General features: G+C 37.6%; 1 protein-coding gene across 1 annotated transcript in view; it reads right to left on the bottom strand.

The window, feature by feature from the left end:
• Nucleotides 1–3275: 3275 nt before the first annotated feature.
• The window catches only part of MARCHF1 (membrane associated ring-CH-type finger 1), a 72090-nt gene continuing 52357 nt past the window's right edge, over nt 3276–23008 (bottom strand). The window contains exons 4-6 of the mRNA XM_054383203.1: nt 18452–18632; nt 6577–6724; nt 3276–3577 (exon numbers count right to left, since the gene is read on the bottom strand). Of these exons, the coding sequence (XP_054239178.1) occupies nt 3276–3577; nt 6577–6724; nt 18452–18632 (631 nt within the window). The remainder of the gene's footprint in view (nt 3578–6576; nt 6725–18451; nt 18633–23008) is intronic.

The raw sequence follows: 23008 nt of genomic DNA, 5'->3' as shown, positions 1-23008 counted from the left end.
AAAGAAATGTGCATCTTCACAGATTAAGAGTACCTTATTTAAAATTCTAGATCTGATCTGGCATCAATTTAGTTCTACCTACCTTCATTAAAACTTCGCTTAAACAAGAATACAGATGAAACTCTTCTTGGTAATGCAGCCCATAGCAAGGTTCTGCTCTTGTGGTTTTAGCCAGGCTAAATTCCACCATGAGCATATGCCTGAGATGCACTGTGGCTACACAAGGAGTTTGATACAGATCTTTATTGGATACATCATTTTTTACTTAAAAGTCTTTGAATATACCTTAAAACTATCAGTACACTGTTTTTGCAGGATAGAATCCTGTAGTTATTAAACCAATACAGAAAATTGTGCTTTGTATGGGAATGAAAAAACCATTGATTGATAAACAGCTGCCTAGTGTCTGTATTCGTGCACTTTCCTTATTTGTGCACGCTGTATCCAAGGCATGGTGGTGTGAATAGCTCCTTGCTGTCTCAAAGAGGTTGCACCCTGCTTCAGACAGAAATTCCAATCCTACATGAAATTCCAGAAAGCTGTAAAATATCCAGTGCACTTAAAAAGAGGAAAGGGATGCACAGGTGAATACTGTAATGCTTTAAAAGGTTAAAGATTGTTTCAAGCCTGCTGTAATCTCTTGCTGTTAAATTGTCCATTGTCTGTCTCCTTTTCCTGCTGTCCAAATTAGTATTTCAGAGGGAGAGGACGAATTTCAACTGAAGTCTTGCTCCATTCTGATAACTAACTGTAAGCTCAGATGCATACATGTAGTTGAGTGCTAAAACAGTGTTTTGAAGTAGAAGTTGCTAGTATAGAATTTTTGCAGTTGTCTGCTCTGTTGCCAACTATAATTTTGATCAATGTGACAAATCTGCTTTCAGAAGCCTCAGGGATTTTTTTTTTGTGGTTTTTTTTTAGTTGACTTTTATATTTGTTCAAGAAAGAAATGGGATTTGGTCTCCAGTACTTTCAGTAGGGTCATGATGCTACAGCAGGTCAAGGAAAAAGATAGCTAAAGAAGCAGGGCTACTGCCACTTAAAAAGGAACTTTCTGACTAATTCAAAAAGCTCTTAATTATCTTCCATAATAATGTTCCTTGTCAGTCAGTTTTGCTATGATTCATCAGGTTTTGTCATAAACATAATTTCAAACATTTAGATGAAGCTAGTAATTTTGTGTCTAACTTCAGATCGTGGGTTTACTTTCCAGCAAGAAATTTACACTTTTTGAAAGCCATGCTTTTGCAGACTTCCTTAAATATGTGCAGTTACAAAGCATGCCCATTCCTCGGTACTGTCATTGCTTTCTGAAGACCTTCTGATATCTCCTCCACAATTATAAACAGGGAAATTATTTGATTCTTCTTGCCTGTCATTTCAAATGAGAAGATACAATTCCAATTTGCAATTGTATAACCAGAAAGTTGCTTTATCTGAAAAGTGCATGTCATCATATGAAAAAATGCAAGCATTGCCTCACCTGGAGTAAGTTAGAGGAAATTACTAATAGGGATTTAGGACCTGTTCAGGCATTGAGATTGTGTTCTGTCTAGCCCACTGACAATCACTTAGTCACAGCCACATTACATGAGCAATTTCAACACAAAAGAGTGTGTTAGTCTGATAAAAAGACATTTCGTGCTAATACTGCTACTTCCAGTATTCCCTGAGCTGTAAGCTGGTAAACACATTCACAAAGGAATGCAATATATATAAACTTCAATACATGTTCAGCTCAGCAGCCTGGATATTGCAAGAATGGGATGATTCCATTATGCAATTGTAGATATTTGAGCGTTTAAAGAGGAAATTGGCCATTACAAACTAGATCACCTGTACATGTGGCAGATTTCCCCCTTTGGATGAACCTATGCTCTGCTATCCTCTTAACCTTGGTTCATTATTTGCTTGTTTGCTTTTCCTCCTTTGCCTAAATCCAAGATCGTAAAAAGAACTTATAACTTTTTTTTTTTAAATATACATAACGTTCAGGCTCCAGACCTGTCCATGCCAGTACCTGGCTACTCCAAGACAACACTTCTGTTGTGTCCTGATGGTAAACATAACACGTATGAGAAATAAATCACAAAATTGGTTCTTAATGTATAATTCACCCTGTTGGACACAGAATTATATCTACATTCATTTATCTATTGCACCCTTTAGTGCTATTCACACTTCATTTTTATGTGAGAATGCTCAAAACACAGAGTTAACAACTGAACTGTTGAATCTCTAACACCTCAAGTTTACCTGTACAGAGGGAAACCATTGATTTATTTTTCAGTCAGGAAGATAAAGACTATTCAGAATGAGGTGATAACTAATGTTCTCTTAAGAAATGTAGGTATATTCTCTTAACCTACCTTTCTGTATCATGAATCTTAAAAAATAAAACCAACAATGGCTTCCATCTTCTGTGTGCATCAGCGTTTTGCAGACCTTTGATAATAATGCAGCTTAATTTTCGGTGACCTGCAGTGAACTCAAAATTTGATGTATCCGATTTATCTCTCTCACTCTTACAAAGTAAAACAGGTGAGCTGCTCTTCTAAATACCTGTCTACATACTCTCCTTCCTTATGTTGCTGGCAGCTAAACACAGTAGCTGTAGATTATGGAGACATGAGTCTATACTGGTTGGAATTGCTTACCTGTCAAAAATTGAGGCATATTTAAAAACAACACTACCCTTCAGATGTTTTAGATATCCTTGGTTGACACAGTTGCCCAAACATTCAGGCTCCACTGCAGTCACATGAAGGTGTGCACTGGCTGAAGCTTAGAGAGCGAGGGCTGTGGTACAGCTCTTTATACTTCGGTTCAGTTAATGCTTGTAACTTGATTGGTACCCTTTGCAAGGGTATCTTTAAGAAGGTAAGTACCAAATAGAACTTTTACTAGTAAACAGATGAAAGGATTTTGTTTTCTGTAAACAAAATGGATTATATCAGGTCTGTTTTTACTTTCCCAGCAATCCAATTAAAAAAAAATTACTCTTGTCACAATTGGTTTGGCATTGTATGTTTAAACTTGTTCTCTATTGCACTTTCTACATTCCCACTTTCACTATACTTGCTGACTAGTTGATCAACTACTTCACAAACAGTCACATTTCATACAGTAACAAGTTACTTTGCTGTACCCATTTTCTTTGTGTGGTTTTTTGTTTTTATAACTGAAAAGACGTACAGTCATTTCTACTCTTTTAGCATTTGTAGTGTAGAAAACACTATACCTTACTCTGCAAGGAAGAAACAATGCCGTCTCTGTCAAACTGGCATGACTTCAGATGTTGTTTCTTCAGCTGCCAGCTGAGAGTTTGTACTTGTCTGTGCTACTGGCACCATCACTGTGTCCTTCATGTCTGAAGTCTGGGTGCAGGATGAATTCTTCTCCTCCAATTTTTTGGCAGTGTCTGGGCAGTTCTGAACAAAGATCACTCTGTTGTAGGCTTTCAACCTGCGCCACAGCTGAACATAAACCTTACACTGCACATACATGAAGACCAGGCCCCCTGTGAATCCAATGGCCACCACAACGAGTTTTGTCCAAAATGGCCATTCAAGGACACCTTTAAAATAAAGCATTTATATTTATTATTGTTGTTATACATTGAATATCAAGTACTGAGTTTCAGTAAAATATCTAGAAAAGAAGCCACTTGCTGAAGAATTCCCAGCTATGTACACACTATGGGGGCAGTTGGGGCCCAAGCAAAACACAGCTGCCGTTTTCTATCCCATAGGCCAACCAAGAAACTGCATCTGCCTCCCCCTTTTAACTGACTTCAGCACAGTTTGGTCAGATAAGAAATGCAAGTTCACTGTCTCAGAGCAAGTATAGTGCTTGATAACATTCAAAATCAAAACATTTTGTTGTTCTTCAATAATATCCCCGTATGCAGTAGCATGCTTAGGCAAAAATACAAATACCAACCTAGAGACATTATGCACATTTTCAACAACAGCTGGATTGTTAAATCATCTTAGAAGCATGACACTGTTTAGTTTACCTGGAACAGCTATATATTTACAATATCATTAGCTAGTCCTAGCTTCATCCCGATGTCTGCGTATACTGTAAAAAAAGGTAAGGAAAGGGGTCTTGCCTATCTCCTGCATCACAGAACAATCTGAATAGGTTTGTTGGTCCTATAAAGAAGGCCTTTGAATAACTTCACTCACTGTGTGTAGTATTCAAGGTGCCTTGCAGATGCTGTATTCAACTATTGGTGATCACAGAATGACAGAATCTTAGGGATTGGAAGGGACCTCCAGAGATCATCAAGTCAACCACCCCGACAAAGCAGGATCATCTAGGGCAGGTCACACAGCAACACATCCAGGTGGGTTGTGAAAGTCTCCAGAGAAGGAGACTCCACAACCTCTTTGGGCAGCCTGCTCCCGTGCTCTCTCACCCTCACAACAAGTTAGTGGTATTTGTAAGTTTTACACAAATTTTTGCCACAGACAGGAAAGCAGTCTGCATCTCCTTTGGGACTATGCAGAAGAGTCAGTAGGAAACAGTTTTGAGTTCTAGATGCGGTGACGTGGACTCGTTTGCAAGTCTTTAGCCACCGTGTGAGTCTTACCAATCCTAAGTATTCCCTGTACAGTTAAGTACAAAGTAGGTTTATAATTAAATAAATGGCAACCAAAGGAATAATAATTATTGCAAAAGCATACAAAATGCTTGAAGCACTGTAGTTTTTCCTGTCATGGTAACTGTTTAGTAGTACTTTGAAATGATAATATGCTAATTGATGGTGCTAGCCAATAATGATGTTGTTGTTTAATTTGCAGCAAAATGAAAGCATAGAAAGGTCATGTAAATCACTTGTATCTCCCTAACCACCGTTGCTCTGGTTAGTTGAAGTTGTCAGGGACAAACCCTTGTTACAAAATACTTGTTAAATTTGTTCACAAAACATTTGTCATGCCTTTCTTCAATTCCCTGTTCCAGGGATGAAAGGAAATAACAAAGAATACTTTGCTAAGATGGCATTTCTGGTAATGTGGCTTTCTTCTTTTTATTTTCCCCTTTAATAAATGTTTTTTAAAATCACTGTCTCTTTCTTGCTCTTAATTATGACAGCAGTATGATTTGCTTCTGACTAAGCCCTGTTGGTGGGTAATGACACTTAGAAGCAGCAAGTCACAGCTGGAGTGCTGACCTCAGAACAAAGAGGCTGAGTAAGTAGCTCAGCTTTCCTTTGGAGTTTCTTCCACTCCTTAGCAGTAAAGATGTGTTGTTGCCTTTTATAGTAATACAGGAAGCATAATTTTTTGCTTCACTGGAATAGCACAGTGAATTTTGTACCTTTCAGTATATTTAAGCATTGCTGTATTTTCACAGACTTGTGCTTTATTAGGAGAGACAAAACCTTGTTTCTTCAAGCAGAGTGAATTTACATGAAACTTGATTCTCCATCACCGATACCATATAAATTCTAGAATATTTTAAATATTTTTAAAATTGTCCTTTCTACAGACTAGTGGTAGGTTTACACATTTATTTGCATTATATGTATTTGTAAGAAGGAAAAAGAAAATCCCTTTAAATATTTTCAAAGATACATTTAAAGGGATTTTTAAACTCAAGTTCAAAACCACTCCTAATCCTTTCCTCAGGGCCAGCATTTTTGAGATGAAAAAGGACAAATGTAGTATACATTTGTCTGCGACTTTACCAAGGCTTGTTACATATTTTCCTCTCATAGGCAAGAAAGGCAAGCATCAGGAGAATCATGAAATATTTAACTACCAAGGCACAAAACTCCACCTCCTTTGCCTTTAGTTTTAACTTTAGAGTATAGCACAGAGCTAGAGACCTTTGTCCCATCAAAATTCAAAGGCTTTTTATCCTCTTCCTGTTAAAGACTAAAGATTGAATAGTTCTTAGATTTTATATGGAAAACAGTAGTTCTGTTTGAAATACAGTTAGTCTAGTCCGAAAAGAAACCTACTTATGCTAAAACATGCATTTTGTTACACGTGCCCATGAATTTTCAGTATCCCCACACATGGAGACTCCACAATCTCTCTTCCACTGTTTAACCACCCTCACAATAAATGCAACTGGAATGTGGATGTTCACTGTGGAATTCTATATGAAAGGATGCAGGAATGGATTTGCATGCTATTTAAGTCTCACATGGAGGACTGAGACAACTGAAACATGGTCTCTTGGGGAGTTCCTGTTAGGAAGCTTGTTGATGAAAGGACTCTGCCATGTTTTACAAGATACCCAGGTTGAAGTGGGTAATAAAAATAAATCGCTATTCTAAGACCTGAGCTTGCACTGCTGAATTTGAATTTGACCCATCTTTTTTTTTTTCCCTGCGCTTTAGAAATATCTAGATAATAGGCGATTAACCTAGGAAGAACCAGCAGCCTAGTTAAGCTGTTGTAATGATTACACTAAGTAGAGGTCTCTGCAGGGGCATAACATAAGCTTTTAACAGTGATGCATTCATTATTGCATTAAAGCATTTGATGTACCCTTGTATCAGTGAGCTGTTACTTAAAAACAGACTGATTGGTAAGACTGAAGAAGGTAAAATATACTTACCATTATCATTGCCTTGTTTAATTTCCTCAGCTGTTCTATCAATTAAAACATACAATGACCAAACAACACAGGTAATTGCAATTACGTGGAATGTCACTGAACAAACTATTTTCCTCCTCTCACTTGTTGTCATCTGTAGTTTCTCCCACTGTAATTAATAAAAACAAAACAAAACAAAAGAGTAATTAAAAAAATGAGGCATAAAATTTTACAGTAAATTCATTAGGCCATTCTGGCTCTTTCTATCAAAAATACCCAAGCTGTAATAAAATTAATAAATCTTTCACTTTGGGATGTACATTGTCACTGTAAAATTTGTAATGATATTACTTTCACAATTCCAGAGTCCTGTTTCTGCTTCCTTGAGAGTGACATCTAAAGTAATTTCATTGCAGCACAGCCATAATTTTTAATAGGTAAAAAGTTGAATATTTATTTTAAGATTACCTGATGCACACTTCTGATGTTGGAAGAAGAAACCCACCCAAACATTAGGTTATAATACTTTGACTATTCTCAGCTATTTTCAGTTGCTTCAAATTAGAGGAGAGGAGTTGTGGAATAGTCTTCCCATAAAATAAAAGCAAAAGAAATGCAACTGTAGTAAGGATTAAATTCAATCAATAAACTTGAAAAGATGGTTACATGGAAATGATATAGGATAGCATTCAAACAGCCTCAGTAACACAAGAAGGATCTTCCAGGCACATGTTAGTGAATTATGACATTAATCCTAGTTTAAGGCTGTTTTAAGATGAAATAGGCTATTCTCTGCATTTGAACACTGCAGGTCTTGAGGAGATTTTTTTTTTCCTTAATCTTTCCTATGAAGACATAATTTTTATCAGCACTTCTTTAAAATAAAGCCCTGCTCCTTTGGGAAAAGCTCATAGACTAAGGCATTTAAAAGCAAAATGCCTCCTTTCCAATGATTAATCTGAGAGTGGGTTGCCAGCCTCTGATAATCTACACGAGCACAACCTGCAGTGCAGCAGTGACACCTCTGTGCAGTTGTTCCAGGGCAGGACTGAACTGTGCTGCAGCACCCACCCTCTGCACCGACTACCGGGAGAGCAGAGCTGCTCCCCTGCTTCCACAGGTCTTCTGTACACTTGGGCTGCAGCTCCTAAGAGTTTCCAGGTGCAAAGGCTCTATCAAAAACCCTGGGCACTTCAGAGCACCCAGGTGGTATAAATGTACTTTGCAAGTATGAGTTTGGCTTTGTTTTCCTTGTTTGGGTTTCTTTGGTTGGCTGTTTTGTTGTATTTAATAAAAAAAATTGGTTTGGTTTTGGAAACTAGCAAATTTCCCTAAATTGCTTATAGCTAATGTTGGAGATGGCATCTATGCAGCATGCTTAGAGTTTAATCTGAACCAATATGGCCGTTCTAGTCTGCACACTATTTGCTGTCTGTTCACGTTTGAGGGAGCACAACTGCAGAAAAAAAAACTGAGGGATGTCAATGCAATGTCACCAAGAGGGCTAACTCTCAGAAATGCTTCTTTCTGCCGTTAAGTTTAGAGCAGTACATACTGGTCCAAACAATTTCTGTTTTTAATGGCAGTTAAAGCTTGCACACTTCAAAGCTCAAAACACAATCTCTGGAGCATTTTCTAACCCTTGCCAGAATTTTACAAACACAAGACTTAAATAACTGTTCAGAAGAACTGAGATATTTCCTGAGTGATACAGAAAGAGACAGAGCTAGAAGTTTATTTACCGGTTGACACCTCATTTTAGTTTTTGATGCATCTATTTAGGAGTGAAAACTAAGTTTGCTGGGTTTTGTATGGCAGCCTGAGAGGCTTGGAAAAACAAACAAAACAGTACTATGACAACCTTATATTATTTGTAGCTCAGGTAGGTAATATTCAGTGGTCGGCCCAGACAGACTGTGGCATTATCATCACAGTTATCATATCATCACAGTCACGAGGTTACACAGCATGTGACCTGGAGACTTTTATCCTTTTTGTAGTGAAAATTCAATTCAAGCCTTGTAACAGGCTTTCTTTCCAAACAAAAAGTTATCTTTGTCCAAATGGAAGAAAGGATTTTTACTGTAACCCTTCAGTTACCTTTGGATGCTTTGTAAGAGATTAGCATTGAACATGAAAATGAATTGTGTTTTATAAACAGAATTTTTCTGTCATCTCAACTCTGATGCTACATATTTTTGTCTACTAGAGAAAAGATCCTATGTTAAATTTTCATTGTTAAATATACCTGCAGTCTCATTGTAGCCATTTTGCTCCCTGAAACACATAGAAATTACTTAAAGTGTTGATCTGAATGTCCACTTAAATAGAGGTTTTTCATATGGAATTTTGAAGTCAAAGAAGAAAGATGGTTCCATTACACTAAACATAAACATTTTGTAGGTGAAAAAGAAAAATGACCAACAGGCAGAATAGGTAAATAAAGCTCATAAACTTCTGCTGAGATTTACAAGAAAGATGTAGCTATTAGGAGAGAGAGAGAGAGCTGACATCCCATGGTCAAATGCAGCCAAAAAGCAAGTCGAAGCCTACTGGGGACTCTGCTTCCTTTCTCTGGCCCCTTTTCTTCTCCCACAAGACAGCGTGTCTGCATCTGCTCTATCCACATGCACCTTACCACACCAGAAATAAGCTGTCTGGCAGGAGACCTAGAGAGACCACCAGGGCATGGGTGGATATGGAACTGGAAAACTGTGCAGAGTGCCTTATACTGCCAAGTTGGGATACAGGAAAGGAGCAAGGACATCAGATTACTTGGGAGCATTTCACAGGTCTTAATGTCTCCCAAAGCTGCACTTCTGTTTTGCCCTGTCCTAGGTGCAGTCCCAATTCTCATTCACCTCAGTCAGGATGGGTTGAGCTCAGAAGGGGAAATTCAAATAAACATTTTGCTCCACTCCCAGTGATCCCTGTGGCAACTGAAGTAACTTTCGGGCCCTACTCGTGTTTTAGCTTGGCCAAACAGAGTACCATGTAACTGGTGTCACTCTCTACTAGATGACTGATGTTAGTAGATAAGCCAACAATTTAAGTTGCCCCATAGCAGAAAAGTGTAATCCTATTTTAGGATTTTTCTGTTAATGTTAGAGATGACTTGATTAGATAAAAGCACAGTTATGTGAAATAAAAATTGCTTGAAAATCCATAATGAAGGCTATAAGAAAAGAATATATTGAGCTTTGAAAGCACCAGCCACCTATTACTTCTGATTTATAGTCCAGGACACAATATAACCTAAAATTGGGATGGCTAAGTTTGACGGGTGCTACCATGTCACACACAGCACATTAATGCCTCCTCAACCACTGATTAATTCACCCCACGTTGTATTTTAAAGTTTCTGCAGTTCTCATGGCTCCCTACATTCATGATGGCAAGATAAAAATAAATTGTATCACATTTTAATATCTTCATTGGTGATCTAGAAAAAATGTATAACCATCAGGCTGATGACACTGTGACATGCCATGAACACTGTCACAAAGAACAGAAAAATAACACTAAAACATGCATCTGGAAAGAGAGAAAGAAACAGAAGACTAACAGCCAGAGGAGACATTTATAATAACTTGCAAATTAAGTCACTGAAACGGATAGACAAACACTGCAATTTTTGCACAGCCTCCTCCAAAGCACCCCTTCACTGTTGTATATCCAACTGTCATCACCCACAGAGTCCTGAGCCCTGGCAGTAATACAAACAGACTGGAAACCACCAGATGGTTTAATGTCTTGCAAGCAATTGCATGAATACCATGCTCCACCAAACAGGTGTGCTAAAACACTTCATAATATCTAGCAACCACAAAACATTTTATACAAGTCACCAAACAGACACACAATACAACAATATATATCCTGAGAAGAAAAATCGCTTGCCCCCTTTTTGTTTTCTGAATAAGCTTTCTCAGTATTACACTTGCACTATGCCCTGCGAACCACTGGAGGGTAGTAGGAGACTGTTTCAGAGGTTCCCACCAAGAAGCCAGAACAAACCGTCAAAGGAAAGCCAGATTGGTAAATGTGATCAGAAGCGCTCCTTCCACCCCCAACTATTATTTACTGCTACTTCTGAAACACCACATGCACCTCAGCCTGCATTCCTATGCCTTACTGTGGCACCTGTAAAACTACCCCCTTCTAGGTTTTTTCTTAAAGACTATCTCACTCCGAAACTTAAAGGGAGTGGTTACTGATTTTGCAAGTCACTCTTGCAATTACAAAATATATTCCTGAGCTTCTGAGGAAAGAAGAACAAATAAAAAGAAAAAAAAATGCTTACTTACAGGGAACATCTAATTCATATGTAGTCAACCACTTTCCTGTAACAGTCTGAGAAAATCCCTGGTATTTATTTTAAGGTAGCAAAATTTGCCTCTCTGCATATCACGTCTAATAAAAGCTGGCTTAATATGCAACAAATAAATATCCATATTTTAAAATATCCTATGAAAACAGATTTTCTGTGGATGCGGAGATGCTGCTTCACATTCAAGAGATCCCGATACAGCCTCTCTTCTTAGAGACAGGAATAAATCTGCAATTTTAATTCCCTCCCATTAAGTTTTCTGCAAAGTAGTAGAACCAAGCTTTGTACTGATCATGCAGAAGCCATTGCCACACACTCTGCTGCTTGTGTTCCTTATCCCCACTTTCAGATTGTAGATTTACTATCTGCTTGCCCCCATCTGCCATTTTGTGTCTTTGTGTTGCCTCCTGCTAGTGGCAATCTTTTGTCACATTGGCCACAAAGTTTTGTCTACATAGATTTCCTGAAGCAACTCAATATACGCTTCAGGTCTGCACATTCACACTTTCCTTTCACACTACTACTGAAGGTTTCTCTCCTGGAGGGGCTCAACACTGAGGATGTCAAATTGAAAGTGAAATTAATGGGCTGCTTTGCAACATGCTATGAATGCCTGGACTTGTAACTCCTGGATGTTTTCAGGAATTTTATTTTTAAAAATTGCTTGTTCTAATATTTTTCTCCCTGTACATCATTTAGCAAAAAGATTACAACAAATGTAATGTAAACAGCACCCAGAGATGGAAAGACTTCTTTCTGCTCTCATCTAGAGCTAAAATCATCATGTAATGTTTTCTGAATTCTTTCTACAATCTAAAGAATCTCTATCTTGAAACAATCATTCCTGCAAAATGAAGGTTAAAATTATTTACTAGGGGCTGCTGTAGAAACCATACTCTACACACACACCAAGAATACACAGAAAAATATCTTTCTTACCTCAAACCATGCCTGAAGGATCTAGTCAGCACTTTTGATGAAAGCTCTGAAGAACTAGAGCAGTGTATAATAAAGTGAGCTGAGATGAGAAGATGTATTAGTAGTCTGAACACATAGCTCAGGGTTATTTCTCTTATGTGATTTAGCAGGGGTTTTCTGGTCACTCGTTGCACCACTAATTGGCTCAGGCTCCACAGCAAACTGCTCACTGCTAGCAACCTACCAGCTGGAGGAAAGCAGCTGTAACAGTAGTTTGCTGGAATGGAACTTGTGAGGTGGGTGAAGGAGGAAGATGTAATAGTAATAAAGGACAACAGGGCTTCACATGTATCAGGAGAACAAAATAGCCTTGTGCAGTGCTGATGAAAGATGGGACCTTTAGATTTGAATTAAAGCATTTTGAGCCACTCTGTGCAATTTAAATGTGGTTACAGCCTGTGCCTGAGAAACTGCATCTTAAAGAAGGACAAGGGATGCCTTACTGCATCCTGTTCCAAGATGAGAAGTGCCCTTCATGAAGTCCAACAGAATGTGCCAGGTTTGATGGCTGAAAAGACAGGGGTCTGGGCCATTAATACAGCCCCTCCAGCTTCTTTTCCCCAAAGACATCCAGGGCACATTTAGAGAGGAAGAACTGAGCAGGGTCACAAGAGACACAGAAAATATATTTGTTACTGCCTTTTGTCAAAAGATACATCCCAGAGAAGAAACTCTTGTAAAAGATCAAGGAGAGAAGACCAGAATTGGATCACTGCTACGTTTGCCACTCAACACAAAAATAAAATCAATTTTTAAAAATCTTGTGCTGTATTGTACATCATACAACGATATCTATACACATCCTTAACTTGATCTAGTTAGCTCATTAGATGAGCTAGCACAAATACTTCTCTGACAAACTTGCCTGAAATTTACTCTAAATTCTATTTCTGTCCCTGGGTGACACTAAGAAACTGTGGCTGGAATTCAGAAGCATGTCTGTGGTATATTTAAAACACCTATTAAAAGTTTAAAATAGCAATGGCTTCATTTGAAATGTACACTTTAATTTACTTCTATGTGTGATATGCCCACCTAGAGTAATAAAAGAACTACATAATGAAAAGATCTCACTTTGATAAACACCTTAAGATTATCACCTGCAAAGAATAATTCAGTTTTATCAAAATCAAGACAGTGTTATATTTCTTTTTTCAAGGGTTAGTTAAAAGAGCTGGATTTGAGTGATATAATCAGTATGCAGTCTTCACAAACTTACAGAGTTTTTAGCTCTGTATGCCATCAATTAGCAGACCCTTAAAAAGTGCAAAATAGGGATATTAAGTAATTTGAGAAGATAATTTCTAAAACAAAGTAGCTGGCTTTGCAATCTGGAAGTGCTATTGAGAATATTTGTCATTTACCAACCAGAACTTCAGTACCTGCATCCTAATCATCCAAACACAGATTAAGTGAAAAAAATGCTACGCTCTGGAAATACAGGACTAGCCAGATCCCATATCCTCTCATCCAATGCTCTGTCTCAGACAAAGGCTAACACCAGATGCTTCACAGAGATACTGAAAAAACCCCACGGCAAGTAATATTAGCATAATCTCTCCATATTGGGAGCTGCTTCTTAGCTTCCATCTGTTAGAAATTATTCTGTATCAATATATAGAGTGAAAAAGTACTCTATAAAGTGTTTACTTTTCCAAGCATATTCGTTTAAGGTTGAAAGAACATCAGCCAAGTCTTAGCTCAATACAGGTCCACGTAATCAGCTTTTGGTTTACAATTGCTCTTCTTCTCTTACCTTATTATCTTCTAGCACAGTACACATCAGCACTTTATCTAAAAAGATAACACTGACATATAAACAGACATATAAACAGCTGAAACATTAAACTACCGGTCAGAAGAACTATAACCATAATGCAAAACTACAGGAAAACGACCACACATCTAGAACTCTAGAAAAAAATGTACTTTAAATGCCTGTGCACATGCCTTTATTACTCAAAAAGGCAAAAATCAGGCTATGTGTGGGCAACCCATAAAGAAGCAAGAGAAAAAGGTAAAAAAAATCTGTTTCCACTAACTTTTATCACAGTTAGTCAAGAACAGAAACAGATGTAACTGTTACCTGCTCTTTCTGCAGTATTTCTACAATTATTATATTGAATCTAAGTTTTCCTATCACTTTTACTCTCTTTGCAGACAGTTGTCTCCTGCCACCATCTACTCTGTTTTTCCAAAAGTGCAACACGCCTAATTTAAGGCATTTTCCTCCAGTAACTAAGCAGCAAATGCTTTTAAATCACAGTCCATCTCTCAAATAACAATAACTTAAATTAAAAAAGAAAAAAGGTGCCAAAACATTAAACAAAAATTAAAATCTAATTAAAACCAATCAACTACCAGGCCACAAAGTACAGATCATAATTTTGCTCAAAGGCCAATTGGTGTAAAAGCCAAAGACAGGCATCCTGTATCACATTAGAAATGTTATTTATCATTATATAAGTAAATACAGGATACAAGAGGAGTAAACTCTTAGAAGATATATATGTACACATTCAAAATAAACAAGAAATCAAGTTTCTTTCATTATGTGGTATTTTAAGACTGGCTTTACTTATGCTTAACAGAAACTTATAAGTCAGTTCTAAAAGAATACTCCCAAAGCTCTGTTTTCAAAAGTGATGAATTTAAACACACTTTCTTACAAAGAAATCAACCCCAACTGGTACATAATGCTTCCTTAAACAAAAAAAAATTCACCAGCTCTTCCTTAATGACCAAAAGTAACTACCTGGTAACAGTGTGCAACATTCCTTATGTTTCACATTAATAAGACATGACTTGTAAATCATTTCAAAGATAAAACAAAATTAGGAGAGAAACCAGACATATCTGACACCACAGAATAGTCTGTTGGGATAATGCATCAAAGTAAAACATCTCACCAGATACCAGACATCTTAAATGGACAGCAAAATTTAAATATGAAAAGTATTTTGAAGTATAGCAAGACACTATGAATAAATCTCCGTTTGAAGACATTTCTGCATTTTAAGCACCTTCTATTTTGACATCCATTTCATGCTCACAATGTTTTCAGTCAGCTCTTGTTTTTACCACACTTCAAACACCAAATTCAAGAAATATGAAATGAAGTTATTCCTTTACCAGGATTATATCCTTTTTTAAAGAAGAGGTTTTTCTCAGGATGAAGCTATTACCTGAGAGAGCTCAATAAGAAACTTAACACAAGCTTCTTGCCACTTTCTAATTCCTTCCATGATAGTGACTTTAAAAATGAGAAATTCTGCATTATGGATTTCAAATGTTGTGTTTCAAATGTTGTATTTCAAAGGTAGAGCTTTTTGCACTATGTTGTACAATTTATAACCATAGATAGAAATAACAAAGACCACGAGGGAAAAAAAAAAAAACACCAAAAAAAAAAGAAAAAATCCCAGACACACTAAGCAGTGCTTAATATTTAATCTCTAAATCTACATTTAGCCAAGTAATTAGATCTACTCAAATATAGGAAACACTTGCAATGACTGTTGATCAATGCTTAAAAGGATTACTTCAATGCAAAGACTCACTAAAATGATTAAGCTAATTTTTATTTGATGTCTGGTACTTTCAGGGATTCTGTAATTAAATAACTGTTGCATATTGGCACAAGGGTATTGATTTAATAGATGTATCTTGATTTACGTTAATTAAGTATGCTTCACATTCTCACTTATGGGTGCTAACACCTGTATGACATAATATACAACCATGATTTTTACTATAAAACCCTAGACTTTGATCAAAAACTGTTAGGAAACATCAAGGGTGCATGAAAGGCTGAGGCATGAATAAAGATGGTAATTCAACAGTTGAATCAAATTGTACAGATATCTATTATTAAGTTCTCTGTAGTTTTTTTTCCTTCAGGAGACCAGTGGTTGGAATGTTACAAGGTATTATGATAAAATTCAACATAATGAAGCAATGCACAGCCAGGAAACAAAATTTAAGACTCTCACATCATGAGTAAATTATAATTAAAAATCACAACTGTTTGGGAGATGTGACCCTTTCACTTGTAAGAATGATACTCCAAATCTAGGTCTAATGGCTTCTCCTGGTGCTGGCCAGAGATTTTCACTTTAGGGTAAATAGTTTCCTCTTTTTAAAAATAAAATGAGTTTCTACTGGAACTAAATAGGTACTCTTCTGTTGGAACTAAATATGTGGTCTTTTGTTTAGGAAATACTGAAACAAAATTTGGTTTCAGAACTCCTGAAGTTTATCAGCAAAATAAATCTTACTGGGTTTTTTTGGCAATTTTACTGTTACTACTCAGCACATGGCAAAGCTGACAAGAATTGCATCATTTTCAGACAAGTGCTACTGCCTTTTTAGGTCCTTGCCATTGCAACCAGAAAATTACAGAGATTTAGGAAAATTAATTCACTGCTGCCAGGGTGGAGCAGTGCTGAAGACTGAAGGATCTCTGGGTCTAGTTCATAGTCAAGTCTTAGCAAAACCTAAAGCTCTCAAAAAGGCCTGGAAACCATAGAGTTTACAGTGCTTTTTGGGTACTGCACTGAAGAGACAGGATTGTGGATAGCATCAGCTTCAGGAGCTGCCTGTCCCACAGCACTTTTGTCTCTGGAAACTAGTCTCCATGCCATCTTCTGAAAACTGGGACTCCTTGGTAATGCCCCACAGCTGAAGTTCTGAGCTCTATACAAGCTTGCAAGAATTTTGACAGTATTTCATTAGAACTTTCCAGCTTTGCCAAATATACAGGTTTTGACAAAACAGCACCTCCAGTGATTTTTGTAAAAGGTGTTTGGGGGGAAGTTACCAGCCAGCTGTACTTGGCAAGTGTTTTGATGATCACCCTTTCCTCCATTACCTCGTCTTTGCTATCGCTGTCAAAATGCTTGGTGTCCAGAACAGTGTCTCATAAAATGGTGTTTTATAAATTTGTGAATGGTGGTCATGACAGTGCATAACAATTATTTGGGACAATATATTTATTTTAATAAATGAAGGTTGTCACAGTTGAATACTATGAGGAAAATGACTTTTAACTTTGAAATCTTTGAAACTTTGTGTTTGGTTTCTGAAATGGGTGAAATGATGGACTTCCAGGAAGTGCATTACCACTATAGATCTGTCAGTATTGCATTAATGTCTTTCACAGTCAAAAGTGTCTACTTTTGATATCAGCAGTGATGCACATTTTTCATTCCTTTTCTCCTTGGATGCTGTAAATTTTGTTTCCGTTTTTTAAAGGATGTTCTGTTATCAAGCACAAGAGATAATTTCCCTCAGGAAAAGGGTTTTGTTAAAAATACTGCTTGTATAGTCTCCTGGGGGAAAATGCTGTTGCAAAGGTTCTTGTTAGATGGAAGGTTAAAGCAATTTGTGTTGAAAATAGAAACATACATACATAAAAAAATCCTCAGACAATATGCCACAGGCAGGGGATTTTATACAATCATCTCCTTCCTGTCACATTAAAATTATTAAAACCTAAGCCAATGTAATTAAGTTTTTAGCCATCAGGTTTGATTTTTATCTGTTTCAATTTCCATTCTACCTGGCACCTGAGAACTATGTCTTTGCCTGTCATAAGCTTTACCCGTCAATCACTCCAAATTCTCTCTTCAGCAGCAGTTTATCATGAGGGACTTGCTAGACAATTCCTCTGGATGGGAAACGAGAAGGAATTCCATTTGCTGCTACCTGTTCAAGGTTGACAAAACGTCTTTTGCCATAGAAACACTCCTGTGTATGCATTTACTAGTTACAAGCAAATTACTTCTACAGGTTTTTTCAAGGGCTCCCACATTGAAATTTATTTTAAATCAAAACTTGCTCTGTTCCAGATTCACTCAAACTTCAAAGATGCCCCAAACCCCCAAAAACGGATGATAGCATTTTCAGAGTTAAAATTAGAGGACAAATGATTCACTCCAAGGAAAACAATCCCTACATATGTTTAACCAACTCTTCACCTTCCTTATGCTGACAACCAGTGTACCATTAAATTGATTTATCCTGGAAAACAGATGAATGCAGATAACACACATTTGCATTTCAGGATGAAGGTTGCCCTGTAGTTTAGATTCCATTAACTGAGCTTAATGTACGAGTGATTAATTTGCTCAGGGGTGTAACAGTTAGAACAGATGCAGCTGAACTGATTGACTGTGTTACTTTATAATTGCTGTCTCCAAACTTGTATAAGCATCATTCTCAACCAGAAGTTATGAGCTTAACATAAAATTACTGGTTGAACTGAACTGTGTTACACAGGAGCAAATCATGATGAATAAGATTTCCTAGGCTTAAAAATAGGTAGATGAGGCAATTACAAAAAGCTGAAGACAAAAATTCTAAGTACAGAAAACCTATTATATGGGACATGTGCAGAAAAAGAGTCTTCAGTCAAAACCCCCTAATTAACTAACTTAAGTGCTGAAACAAAAATCACTGGGGCTGATGTAACAATGTAAAATAGAAAGCCATTTTGGATGGGCAGATATTTCTTTAATTGTGCCAGTACTTTGCGCAGCCATTTGGCCATTTGACATTTGAGGATAATTAAATTCAAAAGCACTGTACCTTCCGAAGAGGCTTGAGCTTGGTCTCCATTATAAAGTCGTACTTGCAGAGTTCACAGCAGCGCGTGTCGGAGCTCTTGATCCACTGGTGCAGGCAGGCCTGATGAACAAAGCGCAGGGTCCCTGTGCAGCGACATGGTGTGATGAGGGGACTTTCATCATCTCCCTCACAGTGACAGATCCTGACAGGAAGGACAGCAAGAGCTAGTGAGGGAGCTTGCCAACCAGCAATGCAAAGGCACTGGTTTATTTACACTGCTTTTTTCATTTTCAGACTTGACATTCATAAGATGCCAGGTATATGACCTTTCAGATTGAGGCCCAGGAACATATTCCTTGTTCCTGACTGCCACTTAGTAATTTCCCTTCACTTAGTTGTTTCTTTTTGAATTTGCTACGTGGTCTGAAGGTGAATCAACACAAACAACGCTGTTTTTTCCTTTTATGCATGGCAAAACCTTTAAGACAAATACCACTGCTCTTTCTAAGAGACGAACAGTTCTTGGTCTGTAAGTAATACCAATAAAATAGTCAAAGTTAGCAGAATCTAACCCATGCAAAAAATATCCAGTAAGAAAAGTACAAAAAGTTCCTGGGATATCCCTTCAGAATTACACAGTTAAAATATTAGAAAACGCTTTTGAGTACTCTGGACTCCTGTATATAGCACAGTGTACACACACGTTTTTAGGAGGCAGGAGTTAAAATGTTATAGTCCTTCCTCTTTTGCATTCTTCACTGTCCCTTTGAAACAGATAGCTGCATTATCTGCAGGAAAACAAAAAACCACTACAACTGTAAGCAGACTCTAAGATAGAGGTTGGACTCAGAACTGTTGTTACCTTGAAATGGGATACAGAGTTTTTCTCATTGCAGTTTTGCATAGAGTGATCAGTGTCCTAGCATCACGATCTGATAATTTTTTTCTTCTGTGACACATGTCCAAATGTCTTGGTGATCTTCTGTTCCAAACAGACTCCTGATCATGTCAGGAAAACATTCGCCCATTGAATCAATGACAGTTTTATTGTCAAGCCTCTCAGCAAAGGTGGAGAAAGCTCTACAGTGAGCAGGCTTAACTTGAAGTTAAGGAGGTTCACCTCAATGAAGACAAACTTTCTCACATCCCCTACCCCAGACGACACAACAAAGCATCCAAGCCCTAATGAACATCCCAAGCATCAGACAGACATGTAAGGAAAAAACCCAAAACAAGACAACCCCCCCACCACCACAACAACAACAAAAAAGCTGAAGCCTGAGAAATTATTTTGAAATAGAGAAGTAGCAACTGCAGCACAGATCCTAGTGTCTAGTGTCACACAAAAAAATCTTAGAGCTTAGAAACTTGGTACTTAGGAAAGCCACCCTCAGATATGTGCACACAGAAGAGTCTGAACATGTCTGAGGAATAACTCACCCCTTTACGCAGAAAGCTCTGGCCACACTGTTCCTGGTGTAGGAAAAGGGCTAGGGAGGGCCCTGTGGTGAGGTTGTCTTTCTGCTGGCCAGGTTAGGAAGAAGGGTGACCTTGTTCATGGCACAGGAGCACCTGGTATATGTCAGAAGGCAGCCTGGCAAAGACACTCTATGAAAGACTGGCTACAGCGCAGCACTGAGGCTGCCAAGTATACAAGCAGGAGGAGGAGGAAATTCCAGCATCTAAGAGAAAGACCAATGGTTCAAACCCAGCATCTTCACAATTCTTCCATGTAAGCCACAGGAAAAGGAATCTACAATAACGCAAAAGCAGAACAGAGCTGTTTTGCTGGATATATAGGAAGAAAGACCCAAAAAAAAAAAAAGTTTTGGAAACCTAGTACATACAAGCCTGGTTTCAGTGTCTGTGCTGGTGCCTGTAAAGCATCTTATTGCCCCTGGGAGTGGAGGGGGGAAGAAAATATCCACATACTGCACACATTCATTTTTGAGACACATTTTACAAGAGCTCAATTTACAGTCTTTTCTTTACTAACCCAGCCAAGCTAGGTGCATCAGTGGATTAGTTCTCAAATGAAAAATGGCTGTATGCTGATTTCTTATTGAGCCTGTAGCTTAAGCAGAATTAAATTTTCAGAACACTGAATAGCTGTTTTGCTAACAAACGCATTCCCAGCTGAGACTTACAGAAAAACTATAATTTTCTTTTTAAATTAAAGCCATTTCCCAAAGGAAAAATAGTATTCTTTGCTCATTTAAATTCAAGATATACATAATTTATTTTACAGACTTAGCATTTAAACTATTTAGAAATTAGACAACTAAGCTATGTACCCAAGAGCCTTTTTCCTACTACTGCGAGAATTGCTTAAAATTATTTTAAATGCTGAAATACAAGTCTAAAACTTCACTGGGATCTTCAAATAAAGTGGCAGTGCAAATATGAAATTAATGGAAGTATTATTTAGTAAAAATACTTTTACAGAAGAACACTATATGGATTAGACATTCTATTTGTGCTTTCACTGTACAGAATTTACAAGCTAAATGTGTAAATAATGGGGTGACATTAAGAACTTATTACCTGTGAGGGTCACAGAGCACTGGAACAGGCTGCCCAGGGAGGTTGTGGAGTCTCCTTCTCTGGAGACTTTCAAAATCCATCTGTATGTGTTCCTGTGTGACCTGTGCTAGAGTCTATGGTCCTGCTCTGGCAGAGGGGTTGGACTCAATGATCTTTGGAGGTCCCTTCCAACCCCTGACATCCTGTGATCATACCGAAGATCAAAATAAAACTAATGGCCCCTTCTAGCTTTATAACTGTGAAACATGTAATGAGAATAAAACCAAACTTCACATGAAATTAAAGTCCAGAGAAAATAACCAAAGGCATGGCTTTAATTAGCCTGAAAGCTCTTTGCTGCAATTTAGATCTCCATTATTTGCTTAGCCAGAATAAATTAGCTTAAACGAAATTTGTGCTACCTAAACTCACAATAACAGTCTTTAAAGATCCATTGATGCCTGACAGCTATTGAAACAGACTGTGGATGCTTAAATACCTTTTAAAGACTTGGGGCAGGTAATTTGTAACATCTTTCTCAGCCACTAGTTGCCCTTTGTTGTATTTATCTATTATGTACCTCATAATTATCACAAATTATAGAAAACAGATTGCAAATAGCGGTTATGAAAAATATGTTGTGCAACCAGAACTGAGGCAGGGATACAAAGCACAGACTTACACAAACCATATCTAAATCAAGTCAGGGGCAGCAAACTTCTATTCTAGTTTCCTGTTTTCACATCACCACAACTGTTCAATATTTTCACCCATCAGATTTACTATTTACATGGCTGAGCTTACCCTAAGAGTAAAATTTGATTACACACCAAATACATGAGTTGAATGAAAAAAACACACTCTCCACTATAAAAAAAAAAAAAAAAAAAAAAACACCAAACACTGTTACATCTATACTGAATTATTTACAAGTTGCAGCATAGGCATGATGGGCACAGGCAGTAGCTGCAGTATCAGCTGCTCAGACACACCTATAGAATTTATATACACAGCTTTTATCAACTTTCTGGTCCTTTAGTGGAGTAATACATTTGACTACCTGGAAACAGAGGGGAGGGCAAGGGGAGTCACCTATTTCACAGAATCCTTTGTTAGAAACCTCTTTATGTTCACAAATTGATCCTGCATAATTTTAGTGCTTTAAAGATTCCTGCCTATGAACAGGACCTTGCTTGTCTAGGGGAAAAGATGAGTAGAAGATTCCAAAGGAGGTTTTGCTCTACACATCACATGTACACCAGGCAACACAGCATACACAAGCTACTGGATGATCTTATGATTCAGGTATACAAAATTTTTATGTGTGTGTCTAATACATAACTATAGACATATCCCTACACATGGAGATCAGAGAACATTTATAAATGGAAAACTTTCAGGTTTTGCTGACAGTAGCCTAGTTTGGAAAAATTATAGCAACTGAAATTATGATCTAGATGGTTAGTCACCATCTGAGCTGCTGATTGAAAGAGATACAGGTAGATTCCAACAGGTTTGTTGCTTTTCCTTCACATGCAAGGTAGCAATTTTACTCCCATAAAAGAGAATAGCTGCTAATCTCTACCCTCAGTGGAAAAACAACTGTCATCTTGACCTGTCTTTCACTAATCCACTTTACTCTTCAGTAATTAAAAGAAAATAGGCCAATCTACGCTGCTGTAGTGAAGTAGAAAATACATTTATTTGGTAGGAGTCCTGTGCACACCGTGAAACGTAGAGCTCTACCCCTACCCAGCTGACAAGTGCTGCTCTGACAGTATGTGTACAGTTGATTTCCATAGATGACTATTGACGAAGGAATTAAGGATAAGAATGAATCAGCATGTCCTTGTTTGTGGTTCAAGCCATGCAAGAGCCTTGTCACTGGGACCAGTGCAGGTGGAAAAGCTGCAGTAATTCTGCACTGCCAGAAATCTTTTCAGTGGATCTTGTATTCAAATTGGCACTGCATCATGGTACCTAATAAAATTTTCAGGGATTTTTGGCTGTTACATATAGACAAAAGTTTTAGCTACAGTAAAGAAGTGCAGATAA

The sequence above is a fragment of the Indicator indicator genome, chromosome 8, assembly GCF_027791375.1.
Source record: "Indicator indicator isolate 239-I01 chromosome 8, UM_Iind_1.1, whole genome shotgun sequence".
NCBI classification, from domain to species: domain Eukaryota; kingdom Metazoa; phylum Chordata; class Aves; order Piciformes; family Indicatoridae; genus Indicator; species Indicator indicator.
This window is presented reverse-complemented; position numbering and strand designations above follow the sequence as displayed.